This window comes from Chanodichthys erythropterus, chromosome 6 (genome assembly GCF_024489055.1).
Source record: "Chanodichthys erythropterus isolate Z2021 chromosome 6, ASM2448905v1, whole genome shotgun sequence".
NCBI classification, from domain to species: domain Eukaryota; kingdom Metazoa; phylum Chordata; class Actinopteri; order Cypriniformes; family Xenocyprididae; genus Chanodichthys; species Chanodichthys erythropterus.
This window is the reverse complement of record NC_090226.1, coordinates 34,279,320-34,300,091: the sequence shown is the minus strand read 5'-3', so window position 1 is coordinate 34,300,091 and position 20,772 is coordinate 34,279,320. Positions and strand designations below refer to the sequence as shown.

General features: G+C 36.3%; 2 protein-coding genes across 2 annotated transcripts; both read right to left on the bottom strand.

Annotated features, from left to right (window-relative positions):
• Positions 1 to 344: 344 nt before the first annotated feature.
• Positions 345 to 10,563, bottom strand: myg1 (myg1 exonuclease). Its single transcript, XM_067388765.1, has 7 exons — positions 10,387 to 10,563; positions 10,198 to 10,310; positions 7,872 to 8,031; positions 7,648 to 7,797; positions 7,333 to 7,455; positions 742 to 923; positions 345 to 563 (listed from the first exon to the last, which is right to left on the bottom strand). The coding sequence occupies exons 1-7, from the start codon at positions 10,546 to 10,548 to the stop codon at positions 380 to 382; spliced, it is 1,074 nt and encodes a 357-aa protein (XP_067244866.1). The 5' UTR covers positions 10,549 to 10,563; the 3' UTR covers positions 345 to 379.
• Positions 10,564 to 13,805: 3,242 nt separating this feature from the next.
• Positions 13,806 to 20,244, bottom strand: prr13 (proline rich 13). Its single transcript, XM_067388767.1, has 4 exons — positions 20,117 to 20,244; positions 18,534 to 18,569; positions 17,332 to 17,705; positions 13,806 to 14,675 (listed from the first exon to the last, which is right to left on the bottom strand). The coding sequence occupies exons 2-4, from the start codon at positions 18,547 to 18,549 to the stop codon at positions 14,625 to 14,627; spliced, it is 441 nt and encodes a 146-aa protein (XP_067244868.1). The 5' UTR covers positions 18,550 to 18,569; positions 20,117 to 20,244; the 3' UTR covers positions 13,806 to 14,624.
• Between the last annotated feature and the right edge of the window lie 528 nt (positions 20,245 to 20,772).

Below are 20,772 nucleotides of genomic sequence, written 5' to 3'. Positions count from 1 at the left end.
AATTTAACGACTTTTTTCTCGTAATTTAACAAGTTTATTCTCAACATTTTATCTCAACTTTTTTCTCTAAATTTAACAACTTTAATCTCGAGATGGTTTTATTTTTTTATTATTGCTTGGCCCTAATCCTCTTCTGTACTTTTGCCCACTGCTGTGACCAAACGGTTCATTCAAACGGTTCACATCACAAGGTCAGTATCTTTAATATCTGTATAAACTCTCAGTCACAGATTACTGTAAATGTCTGGACTGCATCTTTTCACTGACCGTGATGTAAAATTAATTCACATAATAAATCCTGTGAATAATCCACAATAATGAATACAAACAAGAAAATTATTTATTATTTTCATGACAGCACGTGAATTACAGGTCCGAGTCAGTTGCTTTGTAAAGGTTTGGGTGCCGTCTGAAGCGTTCTTTTGGCCATTTCCAGAGCGCCCTCCTGCGTCTTGTTCCCCCCAATGAAGCCACTGGCATGAACGAAGATGCAGTCGGGAATTCCACTCAGCTCGGACAGCGCTTCGTCCCGGACACCTCGCCATTCCTCCAAAATACTCAACCTAGAGACACATCAGAAATCACATTACATTCAATGCAAATACAGATTTATAACCAGAAAGAGTGAACACAATAAATCAAGCCTTCAGTAATTAACACTCTACAAATCTACTCTTGAAGAACAACAGAAGCTGAGTGTCTCAGTATGAAAGCGTTTCAAGATGACAGGAAATGCCACACCTGTTCTGAAAGGTGTTCAGTCCCGCCGGGACACACTGGACTCTCCAGTGGCCGTTTTGATCAGTGTACAGCACAAACTTAATGGGCACGTCCACCTTCATCTCCTTCTCCAGGGAAAACAGATGCTCTTTCCAAGGACAACCGCCCTGAGCCAGCACCACGATCTCCCCGCTCGGATCCACCTGCACGGGAACAACACGACCGATGACAGTCTTGGGGTTTGTTTCAGAAACTTTAAAGGATTAGTTCACTTTTTTTTTTTAAATGTCTCACCCCCATGTAGTGCTGCACGATATACCGGTGCTAGAAAGGTATCGCGATACCCTGCTTTTAAAAACGGTCCGGATCTTCATTTTATTAGGTACACTGAGTGCCAGATGTATTTCCTAATGACAGCAGGGGGCAGTGTGCGTGCAGCGCGCTGCTTCTAATGCACATTGAGTGCGTTTATTCCTCTCAACTGCACATCGGCTTTTATTGTGACGAAACGAGAGGTATGGTTGTAAACACAGATGCTCTTGCAGACCGTCCACAAATTGTTCAGAAAGCAGATGCACGAAGCGAAATATGGCATTATTTTGCTTACATTGCCGACAGCCATGGCAAGCCACACAAAGCCTGACTGCAAAAGATGTTTAAAAATAACGCAAGTGAAGGGAGTCAAAAGCATCTTGTCGACAAACATCCCGATTTGTACAAAGAATTTAAAGAGGGACAGGATGGTGAATGTGATACCAGCATTATGCTCTCAAACATTAAATGAGTGTTTTTTATTTATTTTACTCGTGCAAGCAGACCTGAGGTTATTATTGAGTCTAAGTTTAAAATGTGATATCTGGTTGCAAAAATAAAATTAATTTAATACAGTTATATACAGTTATTTTAAACCAATTTATGCTTTAATAACATTACTCTAGTTATTTACAGTAATATAATTTTTACATTAATCTTGCTGTCAAAAACACCTAAATGTTTAATAAAGTGTAATAGCAAATAATTTACAATTTTATTGAGCGTGAAAATAATAAACATTAAAAATTATATTAAATCTAACTCTAACTTCACAGCAATGAAGCTCAAATCCAGAAGTATCAGCCTGCACACTGGTGAAGAAATATGTCATATGTTATTTATTTACTTTTCCTGCTGTTTTAGGTTTTTGCCATAGTATCGTTTAAGTATCGGTACCGTGATATTTAAGTTGGGTATCGTATCGAAGTCAAAATTTTGGTATCGTGACAACACTCACCCCCATGTCATCCAAGATGTTCATGTCTTTTTCTTTCATCAGTGGAAAAGAAAAAGGGTTTTAAGGAAAACATTCCAGGATTTTTCTCCATATAGTGGACTTCACTGGGGTTCAACGGGTTGAAGGTCCAAATGTCAGTTTCAGTGCAGCTTCAAAGAGCTTTAAACGATACCAGACGAGGAATAAGAGTCTTATCTACAGAAACCACCGCTCATTTTGGAAAGAAATGTAAAATGATCGCCTTCCAAGTGCTTCCTCCAAAACCGCACTTTCATATTCTTCAAAAATGTCCTACGCCTTCCCTATTCTAGTAACGGAACGAATGCATCGCCAGTTACATTTTTTCTGTAAGTTGAATGGGGAAGGGCGTAAACTTTTTGAAGAATACGGAAAGCGAACCAGTGGTGTATAAAGTACTCGAAAACCATACTTGAGTAAAAGTTTTAAAGTATGTGATATTTTTTGTACTCAAGCACGAAAAGTATTTTTTTTTATATTACACGTACTTAAGTATTGAAAGTAAAAGTACAAGTAAATGTGAAATACAAAAGGAGCAAAAAATATAATTAAAAATTGTTCTATACACAGTTTGAGCAGCAAGATTGTGTTCAGTTTTAAATCTTTCTTACATTTTGTTTCTTTGAATTAAAAAATGGCAAAATGTTTATTGTAATTTTTAAATATAAAAAATACAAATATATTAATTATACATTGATCGTTCATGTTAATTCATAGTGCATTATAACTAATGTAAGAGACAACTTTAAAATGTAAAAATGTAAATGTCGAAATTAACAAATGAACAATACTTTTATAAACCTTTAATTTACAAATGGACTCTTATCGTAAAGTGTTACCATTTCATAACAGCCATGCTTAAAACTTACCATCTTTACACACAAAATATAGCATGGGTCTATTATATGTACACATTACCTGCGTGAAGTTGGCCCCCCACCCAACGCAAAACGTCGGCAAAATAGTCTCAATCGTTTGTGCTCTGTTTGTGCTGGTTTGTGCCGTAAAAATTTTTGTTTGTGCTGCTTTGGTTTTTTAGATATTAAAAGAATATTTATAGGTCATTCTGAGGTCACCCAGCCCCCCAACATGTTCCGAATTCACCGAAAATAGTCTCAAACGTTTGTGCTTCGTTTGTGCTGGTTTGTGCCGGTAAAAGTTTCGTTTGTGCTGCTTTCGATTTTAAAATATTATACTTTGAATTATAGGCGATGACGTCACCAGCCCCCCAACATGCTCCAAATTCACCCCAAATAGTTTCAATCATTTGTGCTTCGTTTGTGCTGGTTTGTGCCGGTAAAAGTTTCGTTTGTGCTGCTTTCGATTTTAAAATATTAAACTTTGAATTATAGTCGATGACGTCACCAGCCCCCCAACATGCTCCAAATTCGCCCAAAATAGTCTTGTTTGTTTGTGCTTCGTTTGTGCTGGTTTGTGCTGGTGAAATTTTCGTTTGGACTGCTTCGGTTTTAAAATATTAAAAGAATTGGCTATTCATTCTCACTCAGCCCCCATATGCTCCAAATTTGCCCATAATAGTCTCAAACGTTTGTGCTTCGTTTGTGCTGCTTCCATTTTTTATTTTAGATATGTTTATTAAAATAATACTTATAAAACCTCAGGTCACTCAGCCCCCCACATGCTCCAAATTCACCACAAACAGTCGCAATCGTTTGTGCCGATAAAAGTTTCATTCACATGCTTCCTCGCTTTATAAATATTAGACATTGATTGCATTGAATTGAATGACACTGAACGGCTGCAAATGCAAATCGCATAAGAGCATATTATAGTGACTATTAGACTACATACCAAAGCATATAAATAGGAGCAATGTGATTTCAAATTAAGTCTCTGTTTGCTTTCTTTCTTTTCAGTGACAAGCGCGTGTCAGAAACGGAAAGTTAAATGGCGTTTCAGGGCGCCACTCATGAGAAACACATATTAAAGAATAATCACATTTTTATCCATGAATAAAATTACGAAAAATCTAGCTTTATTTTTCAGTTTTCAGTTTTTTACACACACAAACAAACACACAAACACAAAATCAACTCTTTCTTATTTCTTTTTAAGTAAAAAAATCAAATCAGCATATACCATGGCGCACGGATGACGGACCCGGACCCCAATTAAACATCCAATATTGTTATTTCATTATTTCTTTACAAAACCAAAACGAAAAAAAAAAAAAACGAAAAAAAAAAACAAATATAGAATTATCATCAATTAATTATGTAATCATGATCAATTATCCTTCAGGAAACACAATATTATATAAACCTTTCAACAACGTTGTAGGCCTACTTGTATTTGTATTTGTATTTATTATTTATTTATTAAGTACGTTTCAATACAACCGAAGTTGTCCAAAGGGCTGTACATTAAAATGGAGAAAATACAAGGCACAATTAATATAAAGCATACAAAACATAAAACACATACACATCTAGGAATCAATCACTCATCAGAGAGCACAATACTTCTCTTGTCCGCGGAGGCGCCTGCGCAATCCCTTCCATTGTTTTCTGATATTTTAGATTTTACTAATGAAACACAAATTATGTTATTATTTAACAAAACAAAAAAACTGCTTGTAATAACAAGTGAAACATCATAACGAGTTGCATCATTAGGTTTTACTTGGGCCTTTTAAGAATAAAATAAATACAAATAAATAAAAATTTCCTCAATGTTGTTTTAGACCACATAAAGCCAAAATGAGTATTTTAGGGGCCACCCACACATTCGAAACGAATTTTAAAGCATAAACTAATTTGTTTAACCCATAAACCAAAAATACAACAACAAAAAAACTCTTAAAGCTCATTTTCTTTGTCTTATTGGCCTATAGGCTTAATTATTATTATTATTATTATTATTTTGCCTTTGTTTATTTTCAAGTAAAATCAAATTAAACGAATGTCTTTATTTGTTTTTTCGATTTGGTTTAGTTAGACAGTTAAATAAGTCGTTTTTTCTCGACATAGGGTAATTAATTGAAGGAATTACACGGACTGATGCAGCTTTTTTGATGCAACAACTTTCCGTTTCTGACACGCGCTTGTCACTGAAAAGAAAGAAAGCAAACAGAGACTTAATTTGAAATCACATTGCTCCTATTAATATACTTTGGTATATACCCTAGTCACTATAATATGCTCTTATGCGATTTGCATTTGCAGCCGTTCAGTGTCATTCAATTCAATGCAATCAATGTCTAATATTTATAAAGCGAGGAAGCACAAATGAAACTTTTATCGGCACAAACGATTGCGACTGTTTGTGGTGAATTTGGAGCATGTGGGGGGCTGAGAGACCTGAGATTTTATAAATATTATTTTAATAAACATAGGCTATCTAAAATAAAAAATGGAAGCAGCACAAACGAAGCACAAACGTTTGAGACTATTTTGGGCGAATTTGGAGCATGTGGGGGGCTGAGTGACCTGAGAATGACCTATACAAGTTATTTTAATATTTTAAAATCGAAAGCAGCACAAACGAAACTTTTACCGGCACAAACCAGCACAAACGAAGCACAAACAAACGAGACTATTTGGGGTGAATTTGGAGCATGTTGGGGGGCTGGTGACGTCATCGCCTGTAATTCAAAGTTTAATATTTTAAAATCGAAAGCAGCACAAACGAAACTTTTACCGGCACAAACCAGCACAAACGAAGCACAAATGATTGAAACTATTTGGGGTGAATTTGGAGCATGTTGGGGGGCTGGTGACGTCATCGCCTATAATTCAAAGTCTAATGTTTTAAAATCGAAAGCAGCACAAACGAAACTTTTACCGGCACAAACGAAGCACAAACGTTTGAGACTATTTTCGGTGAATTTGGAACATGTGGGGGGGCTGGGTGACCTCAGAATGACCTATAAATATTAGTTTAATATCTAAAAAACCAAAGTTTCTGTCATTGCATGATGATGATACAGTTTAAATATGCAACTTTGCTGGATAACGAATGCATACCAGCGAACAAATGGATATAAACTAATGCAAATTAATGGTAACAATCGTGACATTAAACAGTTGGTATTTTTGTCACATTAGTAGTACCTCAAGCGGTTAAAACAATGTCAGCCTCGACAGAGAACATACTACTGTTCTCCACTAATGCAGCATCAAACTAATTACTTTATAATGATATGAAAACATGTACTGTAGCTAGTGTACACTGTATAACATACCGTTTTGTTGTTCGTTTTAAATCCGTTTTTGAAGTGTCCCGCTCTGTGCAGCGCGCAGCCTCACGTCACGTGTCAAAACAAACTCTACAAGGCATCAGTAATAGTTTTTATTTTGCCTCTAGAGGTCGCTCTCTTACTGTATAATGACAGCGCGCTCTTCTCAGCCGCTCCAGCAACGGATGCAACCCGTATAATAAAAAAACGCGGTTGTGCGAGCACTTGCTTGCAGTCTGTGTTCTTCCGACTTTATTTTGTAGTAAGTAACGAAAATGCTTTGAGAAAATGTATCGGAGTAAAAGTATACATTTTATTTAGGAAATGTAGTAGAGTAAAAGTAAAAGTTGACAGAAATATAAAGACTCAAGTAAAGTACAGATTCTCTCAAAAAATACTTAAATACTTATTACTTCGTTACATTACACCACTGAAGCGGACGCACTTGGAAGGCGATCATTTGTGTTTATAAAGCAAATACATTTACATTTCTTTCCAAAATGAGCAATGGTTTCTCTAGATAAGACTCTTATTCCTCGTCTGGTATCGTTTTAAGCTGCACTGAAACTGTCATTTTGACCTTCAACTGTTTGGGCTCCATTGAAGTCCACTATAAGGAGAAAAATCCTGGAATGTTTTCCTCAAAAACCTTCATTTCTTTTTGACTGAAGAAAGAAAGACATGAACCTCTTGGATGACATGGGGGTGAGTAAATTATCAGGAAAATTTTATTTGAAAGTGAGCTAATATTTATTTTTAACATTAGAAGCATTTTAGTTGTCGACTTGAAGGTGAAGTACAGTTTCTGTGACTAGTTTCACCTCGTGGAATTACAAAAATAAGCATATTTTCAAACAATCTTGACCACTCTTTCAAAGTCTTGATAATTTTATATTATAATTCCAATTATTTTGTCCATCTAGTCATCTTTTTACTAGCACATCTGATAGTGTGAATTCTTTCACACACACCTGTCTGCAAGAAACATGTGCTTGTGCTGAAGCAGCGATTAAAATGATCTTAGTTTCAGTATGTAATACTCTTGCAAAACATGCCAGATCAAGCCATCGTGCATCAGAGAATCACATCATATCCTCCAGCTTGAAAACGCACAGATATTGATTACCTTATATCTCGTCTGAACAGCTTGTTGCACGATCTCTCTCGCCGGGAGCCAGGCGTTCATGTAGTAATCCAAACGGTCCTGGAACTCAGCTCCTACAAGAGCCAGGGCTATATGGAAACCCTCCTATGAAGTAAAAGGTTTTAATGTCAAGTGATATTCTTATATGATCATAAAAATGTTTGATATTCACTTGAACTTCATGCATCTATTCCCAGTCTGGAGTTTGTATGGAGTATGTTTAGTAGTGATTTCAGTGTAGAAGAACGGCAGAATATGTGAATATGTGTTAAAAAAGCATGTGTGCTTTCAGTAAACCTCAGTGTTCTGGTCTTTGCTGTTCCAGTGCGGGTTGAGATGGCCGACGCGAGCGCTGAGGGTGGTGGTGATGGAGTAACGCGCCTCTCCGTCACACTGACAGATCCCATTATCCACTGCGTCCACTTCCTCCACAAAGTTCTCATACATCTGAAACAAAAGACTTCGGGTGTCGGACACTGGAGCAACTGTGTTCCGCTTTAAAGCGTTTGGGTTAAACTGACCTTGTCATAAAGGACCTCCAGCCGCGTGTCGTCCTGCTTCAGCTGCGTCAGCTGGGCAAGAACTCGTCTGCCGAAATGAAGGTAAATCAAACCTGCCGAGCTCAACTTCGTCACCCATGGCTTCTCTGGACACAAGCTATGGAAACTTTCCGCAAAAGATCTGTAGAAAGAATTTTCTTATTTTCTTTCCTTTTCACTTCCAATTCAATGTTTCTTAAAAGGTGCAATATGTAAGATTTTTGCAGTAAAATATCCAAAAATCACTAGGCCAGTGTTATATATTTTGTTCACTTGAGTACTTACAATATCCCAAATGTTTCCAACTATTTTTAAATCGTGAGAAAATTGCAATTTTAACCAGGACGTGTGAGGAGTCGCCTGTCAATGGCGTCACACCCGCGTTACCCTCGGTTTCCGGTTTATTTTGTAGAAACCATGGAAACACCTTTAATATGTACATGTTTTAATAGACAAGGGAACAACTGTTTTGATTTATTTATAGACAGAAAACTAATTATTGTTATATAGCTCAACACGTTTAGTCTTATTGTTTAAATCTAATTTTCTTGATTTTTTGCGAGTCTCATGCTTCACCGTGCCTCAGAGAAAAACACTATTGTGTGAAGTAGCTAACATAGCATAATCAGATGCAGCTTTATTTTTAGTAACAGTAATACAGCATTTTCTCCATCATTCAATACGTTTTAAAATGAATTGCATGTCATTTATCAACACAATCATCCAGCATTTAATCTGATATTGCAAAATGGATCTATCTTACTGCAGTGTGTAACAGTGTCTCACAGCAGCCGCCGAGCGAACGCACAGAGTAACGTTATAACATCATTTTCAACTAGGGCTGGGTAAAAAAAATATTGATTTCTCGATTTTAATTGATTCCGATATCGATTCTTAAATCCCAAGAATCGATTAGTCTAGTCTGTTTTCAGTTGATGAATGAACAGAACATGTAGCTCCTCCCATCCAATAAATCGCAATAATCTTTGTGCTTTGTTACTTTGAATATGAAGCAAAGTCTCAGATTTCAAATGACGTCCATCTTATGAGATTCAAAAAATAAATACCGTTTTGGCGCTGTTTAATGTGGCGTGACGGATCGCTTTAGCGCCTCAGTTAAAGAGAAGCATGTGATCATCCTCTCCTCCGCTTTAATACCAGTTACAGCGAAATAAACATGAACATCTGAAGGTATGTTAAAATATACAGTACAACTTACTGAAATCTGTATCATATCTCGTGTAATCGCTCAATCAGTGCTTCAACCTTGGAAAGACGTCAATAAAACAGCTTCAGTGTCACGTGACGTCACATTTACCTCAGAAAAACATATTCAGTGACCATAAACTCATTAATCAGCTGGAAAAGTGAACTCTAGAAAGCATTTTGATAAATATAGCTATGCACCGTTACATATTCATTATAATTTTTAATGTTCAATATTTAATGCATGTTTGAATAAATCTGCCACGATTTAAATGTTTATATTTTTAAAAAAACCTGAATTGGAGTACAAATGATTATGTAATTCTAAACCATAATAAAAAACATTGAGTGTAATTTAAGTGTTTGTTTATAAATAAGTTAATTTAACCTTCAGTATTATTATAGTAGTACCAACTGACTCTCATGTGTAGTTTACAGCATTAGTTGATAAAATTGTTCCTCTAGACAATTTGCCATGTACTGAAACTGAAATACTACATCCAAAATAATCAATATTGAATAAAAAGCATGTGAATAGTAATCGAAATGAATCGTGAAAATTGTGTCAGTACCCAGCCCTATTTTCAACACTCTCAAATGTATCTAATATGATAAACAGAGCTGCGTTTCCTCATACTCATGACCGGAAAAGCAGCAGCGGCGCCGGCGACTGTGTCATAATAAAAGTCCCGCTGCTCGTGAGGCGTGTGTTGATCAATCGCTCCAGCTCCTCGTTCAGCTCCACAACACTCGCTCCTGCTCTGCTTCACACTACAGTAACGGTAATAATCGCATCCATGAACATGATTTCTGCCCGAGTCCAATCCCGATTATTTCCACCGGCTGTGAGGTGAAGACCACATGTCCCAAGATTCCGCGCTCAAACTTGGTGTCATCAAGATATGCCTTTGTTTTGAATAGACCTCTAGCGACCTCTAGCGGACAGAAATCTTACATATTGCACCTTTAAGCATACAGTGTGTATGTGTGTGTATATAATAGCCTATTTAATACGTCATTAATAATATGTGACATGTATTATGAACTATAAAATACCCATGATTTCTCCATGACTGTTTCCTAAAGAAGGAAAGAAAGAAACCTTTGATGATGATCGTATCGCTGACGGCTGGGATCAAACTCTCCTCCAACATCCACCACAACATCACACTCGCTCAGGACAGACGCGTCTCTGCTGCGGAGGATCTCCGCGTCCTGATGAAGGAAGCAGTGCAGAATCAAACAACAGGCTGGATGGAGTCAGACTCGTGTGTGTTTCGTGTTAAAGCACCTTGTACTCTGGCAGCTGTCGCAGAAAGAAACACGCCAGAACTTCATCGCAGTGAAAGGTGCCGTTATGAGTCCCGATCCGCATCTTCTTCATCATCAGATACTCTTTATCGATAAACACGTGAGTAGCGGCTCTCCTGACAGTCCAGCGGAGCGCGTTCATCAAGAAACAACTTCTTCTTCGTCTTCCTATAGGGGGATTTTAACCAGCATTACTGCCCCCAACTGGACAGGCGTGTGGAGCGGCGGAAGAAACTTATCTTTTTTCTTTTTTTTTTTTTAATTTAGCCAGTTGCCAAAGCAAAATTTTTCATTCCTTCCTTTTTAATTTTTTATTTTTTTATTGAAACAACAGTAGGGGAATACAAACACTGTCAAAATTCTGTATCTTATGTCACAAATTAATCATGTTTCTATTACTTAATTACTTATTAATCATGTTTTATTATTCTATTATCTTTTTCAACAGTCTTAACAGCTTTTTGATTGTTCTGTATTGATGTTAGAGAGTCATAAAAAAATCTTCAAATCAGTGGAAAATAGTCTACCATTTGGTACAGTCGATATACGTTTTTCTTTATGTATATGATATTTACCTAATAGAATAGAGAATAAGTTTAACTATATCCAATTCCAATAAACCAGTATCACAATCCATAAACAAGACCATTACATCAGTTATAGTGACAAACCTGTAAAACAAGTCAAAAAGAAAAATAGAAACTTGGGACCAAAATAATTTGGTATAATTACAAATGAAGAATAAGTGTACAATTGTTTCTGTTTCGAAGAAACTTATCTTTATTACTTAGATTTCTTTAGATTTTTTTTTTACCAAAATGTATTACTTTTCTGAACACATTAATGACATATTTAACTTCCAGAAAAACATATTTTCCCATCTCAGGCATCAAATCTCTTATTAATCGTCGTTATTTTAAGTTATGGACACAGCTCTCTGAATATTATTATAAATTGTATTTGTGATAAAATCAACATTTTCCTATTAATCAGATGTTCCTCACACTAATTCAGTAATTGCAAATATAAAAGTTACATAATCTCAGACTTTTGCTACTAAAGCCTGAAATTGGCACTTTTTGTGACAGCAACCTCATAATTTTTGATTTTCTTATGATTCCTCTGAACATTTCAGAAAGAATTCAACTAAACTTTAAATTACTTTTTCATGAACTTAACAAAAATAATGGTAACACTTTACAACAAGGTTTATTAGTTAACATTAGTTCACTACATTAGTTAACATGAACTAATGAACTGCACTTATACAGCATTTATTAATCTTTGTTAATGTTCATTTCAACATTTACTAATACATTATTAAAATCTTGTAAACATTAGTTAATGCACTGTGAACTAACATGAACAAACACTGAACAACTGTATTTTCATTAACTAACGTTAACAAAGATTAGTAAATGTAACAAATGTGTTGCTCATTGTTAGTTCATGTAAGTTAATACATTAACTAATGTTTAACTAATGAACCTTATTGTAAAGTGTTACCAAAATAATAATAATAAAAATGTGTGACGATGTTGTGATTTTTTGGCCTCTGCTCTAAATCTAGTGAATAAATGGAGAGCGCATGGCATGCATGATATTAAGAAATCATGAATAATGTTGAAATAACAAAGATAATTTTCACAAGTAATAGTTTTCTGTCTTTAATTAATGTAAAGGGGTTGAGTTGTTAAGCTTGACAAACAGTTTCACAACATAATTTAGTTATAATTATTAAAGAAGGTGCTAACTTGCTCACAATGCTGTTCAGAAGACTTCTATGATGTCACTTCCTATTAATGATGTCACATAAGTATCAGTTCATTATGGTTTATGTAACGGGGTTGAAGGGTTACTGAGGTCTAAATGATGTGATTTTAATGAATAATCATGAATTTACTTAGAAAAAAACGTTAAAAAAAAGCTTCACAAATGATTCAGTGTTTAGAATGGAATCGCTCGATACTGCTGACCCCTGCTGGAAAACTCAGCCAAAACATGCACAAAAACACCTTTCACAAACCAATTGCAAATGTTTTATTGATAGTGTAATCTATTACCGCTGAAATTGCGAAATGTATGACATAACGAACCCTCGTTTACTGAAATCACGTGACTTTGGGAGTCTGATATGCGCGAATCACTAGATGATTGTGATCCATCTATACATTTTTCAAATTAATGTTGTGTACTTAGTCATTTGCTTATATTTGATAGAGACCTGATTTGTCATGACACCATACCTACACTCGCCATGTTGTCATTCTCATGACCTACAAGCATCAGTTGCATTGCTTCACTGGCATTCAAAAGTCCTCTCCCGTGGCCTCATGGGATAGTAAAGTATCCATCAAATGCATCATATGCAAGTCATATCATCCGGTTACTTTTTCCTACTGTTTTATGACTACTGTGAATTCAGACATCTTTTGTCGCATACTGTCTTTCGCCATCTATATAGTAGGGAAGTATGTTCGCAAATTCTGAGAGAAAAAGTAAGAATGTGAGTTTATATCCCTCAATTCTGACTTTATAAGATGCAATTGTGTGTTTAAATCTCAGAATTGTGAGATAAAAAGTCGCAATGACCTTTTTATTTTTTTTATTTAGTGGTGGAAACGAGCTTCCATATTTATTTGCAAAGAATGAGTGAATGCAAAGTTTCTTGAAAGAACACAAAACATTTGCGAGAGAACGCTAAAGCTTTAAAATTCATTTTTTCCACCCATCTCATGTCCCTTTAGGGTTTCCGTAGCCCCTCATATGAACAAAAACACACAAATAAACATGCAATAAGGGATGAAATTACTTTTAACTGCTTCATCTCTGATTATTGTGCCAATGTAGTTTATATACAGTGATTTAAAAAATAAATAAATAAATAAAATTAAGTATATTATTTTTGGTGGATATTGATTATTTTATGGTGCCAAAATCTTTTTTTAAGTATGTCTACTTCTGCTTTACTAATCAAGAGCAAAATAAAAATATAAATGTGTGTGCATATTACATCATATAAATGTTGAATTTTTTGACCAGTAAAGTTTTATAACATTTTTCGTGCCAGAAATACATCTGATGGGGTCAGGATAATCCTGATTTTTTTGGATCAAAAGTTCTGAACAACACATGAATTCATTTTGAGAATTATTATTTTTATTTATTCTTTTTTTTTTTTGGAACAACCAATTTTCAAGATTTGATCCAATCTGATCAATTATTTTTGAACCACTGGGTCCTGAAGTTTTTTAGTAATCCTGAAGACCTTGATAAGCGTGATCTTTGCCCAGCGCTGATCTACAGCCTCTTCATGTTCACCGTGATGCTGCTAAATCTGATGACTTGTTGACAGAGTAACTGCATTCTCTTATTAAAAGACATTAGCACACAACAATGAATAAAACTAGTGGGCGCTCCAAGATTTCTCTTAATATATTATTTATTGAAAAAATACCAGTTTCTCATTATTAACAGGAGTTATGCAGCTCAACAATGACTTCTCAGCACACTTTAGAGAGTTTACAGTTTGAAATGCATCACTTAACTCATGTATACGTTAACAAGACCAACTTCAGCTTCATAAATTCCTGATCAACATGTATTTATTGCTTAGGCTAGTGAAAAGTACAAAGATGCATTAAACGATGAGTGTTGTTTCAAAAATCTTGGTTAGAAATTAAATACACCCAGGCAAAACCACACTTGAGTGAAAGTATTACAAAACCCCTTTTTTTCTAAATAAAAATCAATTTACTTTAAAGTAACTTTGATAGATAAAGTAAATGAGCTTTTTTGATTACAGTTTTAGAGGAAAATGTCAGTATAGCTGTTCACAAATTTGTCAGTTAAGGGAAATAATTAAAACATGCTCAATGTCAGAGACGTTTTGGGAACTGATGAGACTTCTCTCCACAAGGACAGATGGTCAGTCACATTTCACATTTGAATAAACAGTTGCATGGAAGCATTGTGTGATTTACATATTTTGTACTTTGGAGTGAAACGTTTTTCTCCTTGTAAAAGTAGCTGATTAAGAAAAGCATTCAGACTCACAGCAACATGTAGGTATATTTAACACTTCATGTGATTATCTATTTTATTGCTGATGGGCATTTCAACTGATGTTTGCCCTGACACTGAGAAATTAGACATTCATTAGAAAAAGAGGCAAATAAGTTGTATGTCAGTGCATGTACGAGGTTTTGGTGCTCATCTTCAGTCAGAATCGCTGCTGCTGCTGCTGCTGCTACTGCTGCTGGACGAGTGCTGAAACACCACAAAACAAGAAGCGTTCAAGCAATTCAGCATCACTGCAACCAACTAACAACCTTTCATGAGGATTTGTGTTCAACACACTGGCTGTTTGAATAATGAAGTGACAGATTACTCCAGTCTTCAGTGTCACATGATCCTTCAGAAATCATTCTAATATGATGATTTGCTGCTAAAAATAACATTTATGATTATTATCAATGCTGAAAACAGTTCATGTTTGTGGAAACTGATGTATTTAATTTTTCAGGATTCTTTGATGAATAGAAAGTTGAGCATAAATTTGAAATATATATTTCTGTAACATTATAAATGCCTTTACTGTCACTTTTGAGCAATTTAATGCATCCTTGATGAATAAAAGTATAAAAAAAAATAAAATAAAAAAAATTGTGACCCCAAACTTTTGAACAAATATGTATGTATATAAAGGCTATAGTTCAATTTGTGGTCATTTATTGATATTTTTTGCTAAATTATTGCAATTATTAGACATCACATAAGTGACAGGTGTGATAATGGCTGCGTCTGAAAGCTTAAAAATGCTGCTTTTGGAGGATGCATTCCAAGTTACGAAGGCATTTAAAGGGTTAGTTCACCCCAAATTAAAAAATTCTGTCATTAATTACTCATACTTATGTCATTCCACACCCATAAGACCTTCGTTCATCTTCAGAACACAACTTAAGATATTTTTGATGAAATCCGAGAGCTTTCAGTCCATCCATTGGGAGCAATGCAATTTAGACATTCAAGGTCCAAAATTATAGTAAAGACATCATTAAAGTAATCCATGTGACTCCAGTGGATTAACCACAATTTTATGAAGTGCTTTGTTTGCACACAAAAAATAAATACATAATTTACCTCAGTATTTACAAAAAACTTCCGTTCTTGAGTCAACACAACACGCATACATCATGGTGCTCCCCCTACTGGATTGCAGGTCAATATTTTCTTAAAGCTGCAGTCCGTAAGTTTTGCCTCTTTGTCGCCATCTCTGTTTGAAACCTGCAATTGCAGTTATTTGCAGAATTATCATCTTTACGTGGTTTGTGCATCAGCACGGCTCCTTAATGTGGATGAATCTAATGTTTCCACACCTGTGTGGATACTGACTACAGAATCACAGATTGTTGTCTTTTGAACAAGTAACAAATCTGCCACTTTTGTTCTGGCCAACTGAGAAAAAAGCATTACAATAAATCACGCTTCCAATGGTGATTAAATCTAACGATCGCTTAGCTCGGATCACGTGTTATACTTTGCTCTCAAATTGTTAATGTTAACATCATCAGCATTGCGTGACTGTGTGTGTTTAGTGTATATTAGCATTACCTGTAGATTTAAATTTCTGTAACCTCTCCGCAGTCTGAAGTCTTTTGCTTTTGACTACAGGTGAATCTCCAGCTGTCACTGATGATTGTCATTTGGATCTTTCTGGATTACAATCCGCCATCAAAATGTTTAGTTTAATTATTGCAGCTGCTGTGAGAAAAGGCTATAAATGATCCGTCACCTGCAGCATCCTCACATGATATAGTCTCCTAGCTGAGACTCCTTCTTTCTGTTTACAGACATAATTTAATGATGCAAAGACGAGCGGCTGCATGCTCGAATTTCCCGTGTAAACCCACCAGTACCACTTGAATTAGAAAACATTATTACAAGCTTACCGTTGTGAATCGAGCTAAGGTAAGGAGATAGTTTTGAACACTGGCTGGTTATGTACTTGCTCAAAAAGTGATTTTGGATCATTTTTAACCAAAAAAAGTATGGACTGCAGCTTTAAATAAAGTGGTAAAGTATGTTTTTTGTGCAAACAAAGCACTTGTGTCGCTTCTCAAAACAGAGGTTAAACCACTGGAGTCACAAGGATTACTTTAATTATGTTTTTTCTATCATTTTGGACCTTGAATGTGTAAATTGCGTTGTTCCCAATTGATAGACAGACAGCTCTCGGATTTCATCAAAAATATCTTAATTTGTGTTCTGAAGATGAATGAAGGTCTTACGGGTGTGGAATGACATGAGGGAGAGTAATTAATGACAGAATTTTCATTTTTGGGTGAACTAACCCTTTAATTAAACATTCGTTTAGTTTGCACCAAAGCTCACTCTATTTTGCTGTAGATCATTAAGCCCTTAAACTGCCTCAGAAATAGTGTTGTCAAAAGTACTGACCGTGATACCAAGTCAGGACAGAAATGTTAAAAATGTGTCACTTTGAGCGCTGTCGAGTGGATTCGTAAACGCCTCTGATTGGCCATTGAGTTCCCACACTCATCAGATATGTCTGTGATTGATGTCATTGACATCTATTTACAACATGTTTTTGAAGCGTTGATCATCGTAGCCAATCACAGACATATCTGATGAGTGCGTGAACACAAAGGCCAATCAGAGGTGTTTATGAATCAAAGCATCACATTTTTAAAATTTTAGCACTGACTTGGTATCGTGGTCGATACTTTTGACAACACTACTCAGAAGTCTGTCCAAAATCAGTTTCGCGAGGTGCCTTTGTGCGCAAATGCGGCCTGCAGAGTCATTGCCTGATAAAGTAAAGTCACTGCGTAAGTTTCCGGATGCAGCCGACGTCTACTCAAAAGTCACGTAACTCATGTTCACTGAACATTCAGCCTCTTACCTTGCCATGTTTCATGTGTTTATGTTCCTTGTTAGCTTTATGAGCTTTATGCCCTTTCTTCATCTTCTTCATCTTTTTGTGTTTCTTATGACCAGGTACATGCATTCCTGCCGGCTGGCCTCCAAAATGTGGGACGGGGCAAGGATGCCCTGCTCCAGGATACGGGCCGGTCGGGCCATACGGGCCAGGCACACCGGGCACACCGGGAGGGAAAGGCTGTTGATTTGGGGTCATGTACGGGATGGTGGTGGGCTGGTTCATGCCAGGCGGATAGGCAGGGTTCTGTCCAGGTGGGCATGATGGCATGGGCATTCCTGGATATGCAGGGTTTGGAGGTGAAGGAAAGGCAGGATTGGGTGGCTGAAACGGAGGTCCTGCGTATCAAAGCATGGCACATATGAGATGAAAAAAAGGGTGTGTGAGTATTGACAGTCGATACATGATGAATTTCCCATGAAACAGCCGGAGAATGTCCCTATGAAGGTTTGTTCATACAATGATAATGGATGATTTTAAATAAGCTCAAAAAGAGACAAAAAGTATCATAATTATTTAAAAGTATCCTCATTTGAATAATTCATACGCAGAATAAAGGGGCGGGGCCTGGTTGAGTGAGTTAGTAGTGTGTTGAAACTGGCGGTTATGGTAAGGGGCGGGACATTTCCCAAACACCAATCACAGCACACTGCTCCAGCCGACCAATCAGAGCACAATGTGCTTTTCAGAAGGAGGGGCTTCATAGAGACAGGAACTAAACAGAGCGTTACTGACAGACTGGGAAGAGAGGAGCTGCAACAATGGAGAATATGAGGAGAATAATCAACATTCAAGCAGGAAAACTTGTTCTAGTAGAGCACAAAAACAACATCAAGAGTTTCAGAAAGGGCCTTTAATACAAAACTGTTTTATGTAAAGCAGGCACCTCCACAGGAACCCTGCTAATCGCTGTATGAACACAAAATTACCTTGTTTCAATAATGTTTATTTATTATATTATTATGCATTATGAATGTATTATGGGACCATTTCAAGGCATTGTCAACTTGTTTTGTCTCTCCTCTTTTACTCATTTTGGCTATAAAACAAGTTCTCTATTAAATAACTGCAAAAATGTGACCCTGATTGAGGTGCAACATAAACATGAATGTTGGGTTGAGAAATTAATGAATGTATTCAGTAAAAAAAATGAAACCAAAAATCACCTTGATTCGGCCACATGTTTGCCTCTTCCGACTGATCTGCAACAAGTAAAAAAAACACAGACTTCAATACTTAATGTACGGATGTGAAGTGAACAGTGATTGGGTTAAATGTTTGCCAACCTGCTGGGTAGTTTTATTTAACCCATCTATTATTTAAAATTTACTGTACTGCTTGGCTAAAAATGAACATTTATTAATAAGTTTAGTGAATAATAATTGCACATTTATTAAATCGCTTATCAATAAATGTTCATCTTTTGATTATTATTGTTGCCTCTAGTAACAATTTTTAATTTCCAACCTATTTTGTGTTCATTTTAAGCCAACCATATAGTATTTTTTTTTAAAAAAAGAGTTGGTTTAAATAAAACTACCCAACATGTTGGGCAAACATTTAACCTAACCACTACGTTTGCCCATTTTCAACCCAATTTGGGTTGATTTAACTCATTATTTTTTAGAGTATACATTTACCACTTTCACTCTGCTCACCTCAAACCGGTTATATGTGCTGAACTGATATTTACTACAAATACGGATTAGCTGTTTACACTACATTCAGTGCTGCCTAAAATAGCTTAAGATGCAGATGAGGTCCGTCCACTGTCAGACGATCACACTTACAGAACTGTTTGCAGCTCAGGTGTTGTCTGTGTTTGATGTGAAGCTCTTTGCTATAGTGGCCCTGAAGTGCAAATGAAATGTACGCCTCAAAGCAAAGCGCATGAGGAACTGTTGTTCGGTTTCACTATGGATTGTATGTCCAGTCAACAGGCTTACTTTTACACTGCATAATATGGAAGTTACTATATTTACTTCCCTATTGAGATGCATGAAATGACTTCTCAAACAAGAACAAATGTAGGGCGGGGCTTGATTCTGTCTGTGGGGAATTGATTGGATGGTTGTGGTTTGCTATTGGTGGATCTCATGTGAGTGACAGGTTGCCCCGCCCTCATCATCAGAGAATAGATGCCATTATTCTGATTCATTCTGATTAATCTCACTTCAGCACATTCATACCCAATTTAAAAACCAACAAAGCAAATGGGGAAATAATAATAAGAGGAAGAGGCAAAACATTCATTTTCTACTATGTAAAATAAGTTTAAATTCAACTACATTTCTAATCATTAAATACATTCAAAAATATGATGTTACTTCGTAATCATCTTTAATTTCAATAAGATCAGACATGAGTCCTTTGCTTCCTTGAAACTGCGCAATCCATGTTTTCCACATCCGGGACAACAGCACATTATAGCTGGAAAACGCCCTGGACAAATAACAACAACTCTCTCTCCCTCATACTGCTGTGAGTCTGTACTAAACCAAACCTGTGCTAGAAGAGCTGAAACAGACTGTCAGCACCTCAGAAGTCAAGAATAAGCCCAAAACACAAACTCCGTTCACATAAAAGCTTTGAAAAGAGAATGGCATGATGCAGTTTATTATTAATTAATAATCTAATAAATCCTTCTTTTAGCATTTGCAAGCCGATGCCGATTTCCTAAAGACTGGCTACTTCATGCGTTTAGTATTTCACATAATAAGGCTATAATAATCAGGTTTAGACCACATACCTTCTTCCTCGGGAAACTTTAATGCACTGACTGACTCCCACTTCCGCGTTCCGCGAGCTCATCGATCACCGGCGTGACGTCACCCGAGAGCGTACTCTGACCGATCTCACCTGTGTCTGATCTATTTAAATGTTCAAACAGCGGCAGTCATGTGAGTTTATACTGCTGCAAGTGTTCTGACCTTCATTTGCAGAGTAACTCTCACCTGATAATAAATCACCTGCTGACTGATGATTGATCGGATGAGGAGATCGGATTTCACACAGCGTGCCTTATTGTGTGGGAGAGTTAGGGATGGTCGATATTTTGTTGTATGAGAAGTGTGTGTCAACAGTGTGATCTAATATGCATGGGTTCTTTACTGTTTTTAATGTTTAATTTGGTCTTCTTTTATCCAGTGCCTGTCTGTGTGTCAATACATTGATAATACATGTAAAAACTGATTCATAAGATTTTCATGAGGAGCCAGTTATCCTTTCAAGATTTTTAGGAAAATCTGGTGGTTCCCATTTTGCATAGGGGTAAATTCAGGTTGAATGGGACACTTTTCCCCAGACATCTCAATGGTAAAAAGTGTCCCAATCAACCTGAATTCACCCCTACTTATGCACTTACACAAAATGGCATAGAAGTATAAATACTCAACTGTTGCAGTT

Bases quoted from the DNA above. Each gene is read 5' to 3' on its own strand.
- myg1 (XM_067388765.1), bottom strand. From the start codon at position 10,548: ATGAACGCGCTCCGCTGGACTGTCAGGAGAGCCGCTACTCACGTGTTT. The intron at 8,032-10,197 runs GTTTCTTTCTTT...TTCTTTCTACAG, and splicing joins CGATACGATCATCATCAAAG to ATCTTTTGCGGAAAGTTTCC. The intron at 7,456-7,647 runs GTTTACTGAAAG...TTTACTTCATAG, and splicing joins GCAAAGACCAGAACACTGAG to GAGGGTTTCCATATAGCCCT.
- prr13 (XM_067388767.1), bottom strand. The intron at 14,676-17,331 runs GTAAGAGGCTGA...GTGGTGTTTCAG, and splicing joins AACACATGAAACATGGCAAG to CACTCGTCCAGCAGCAGTAG.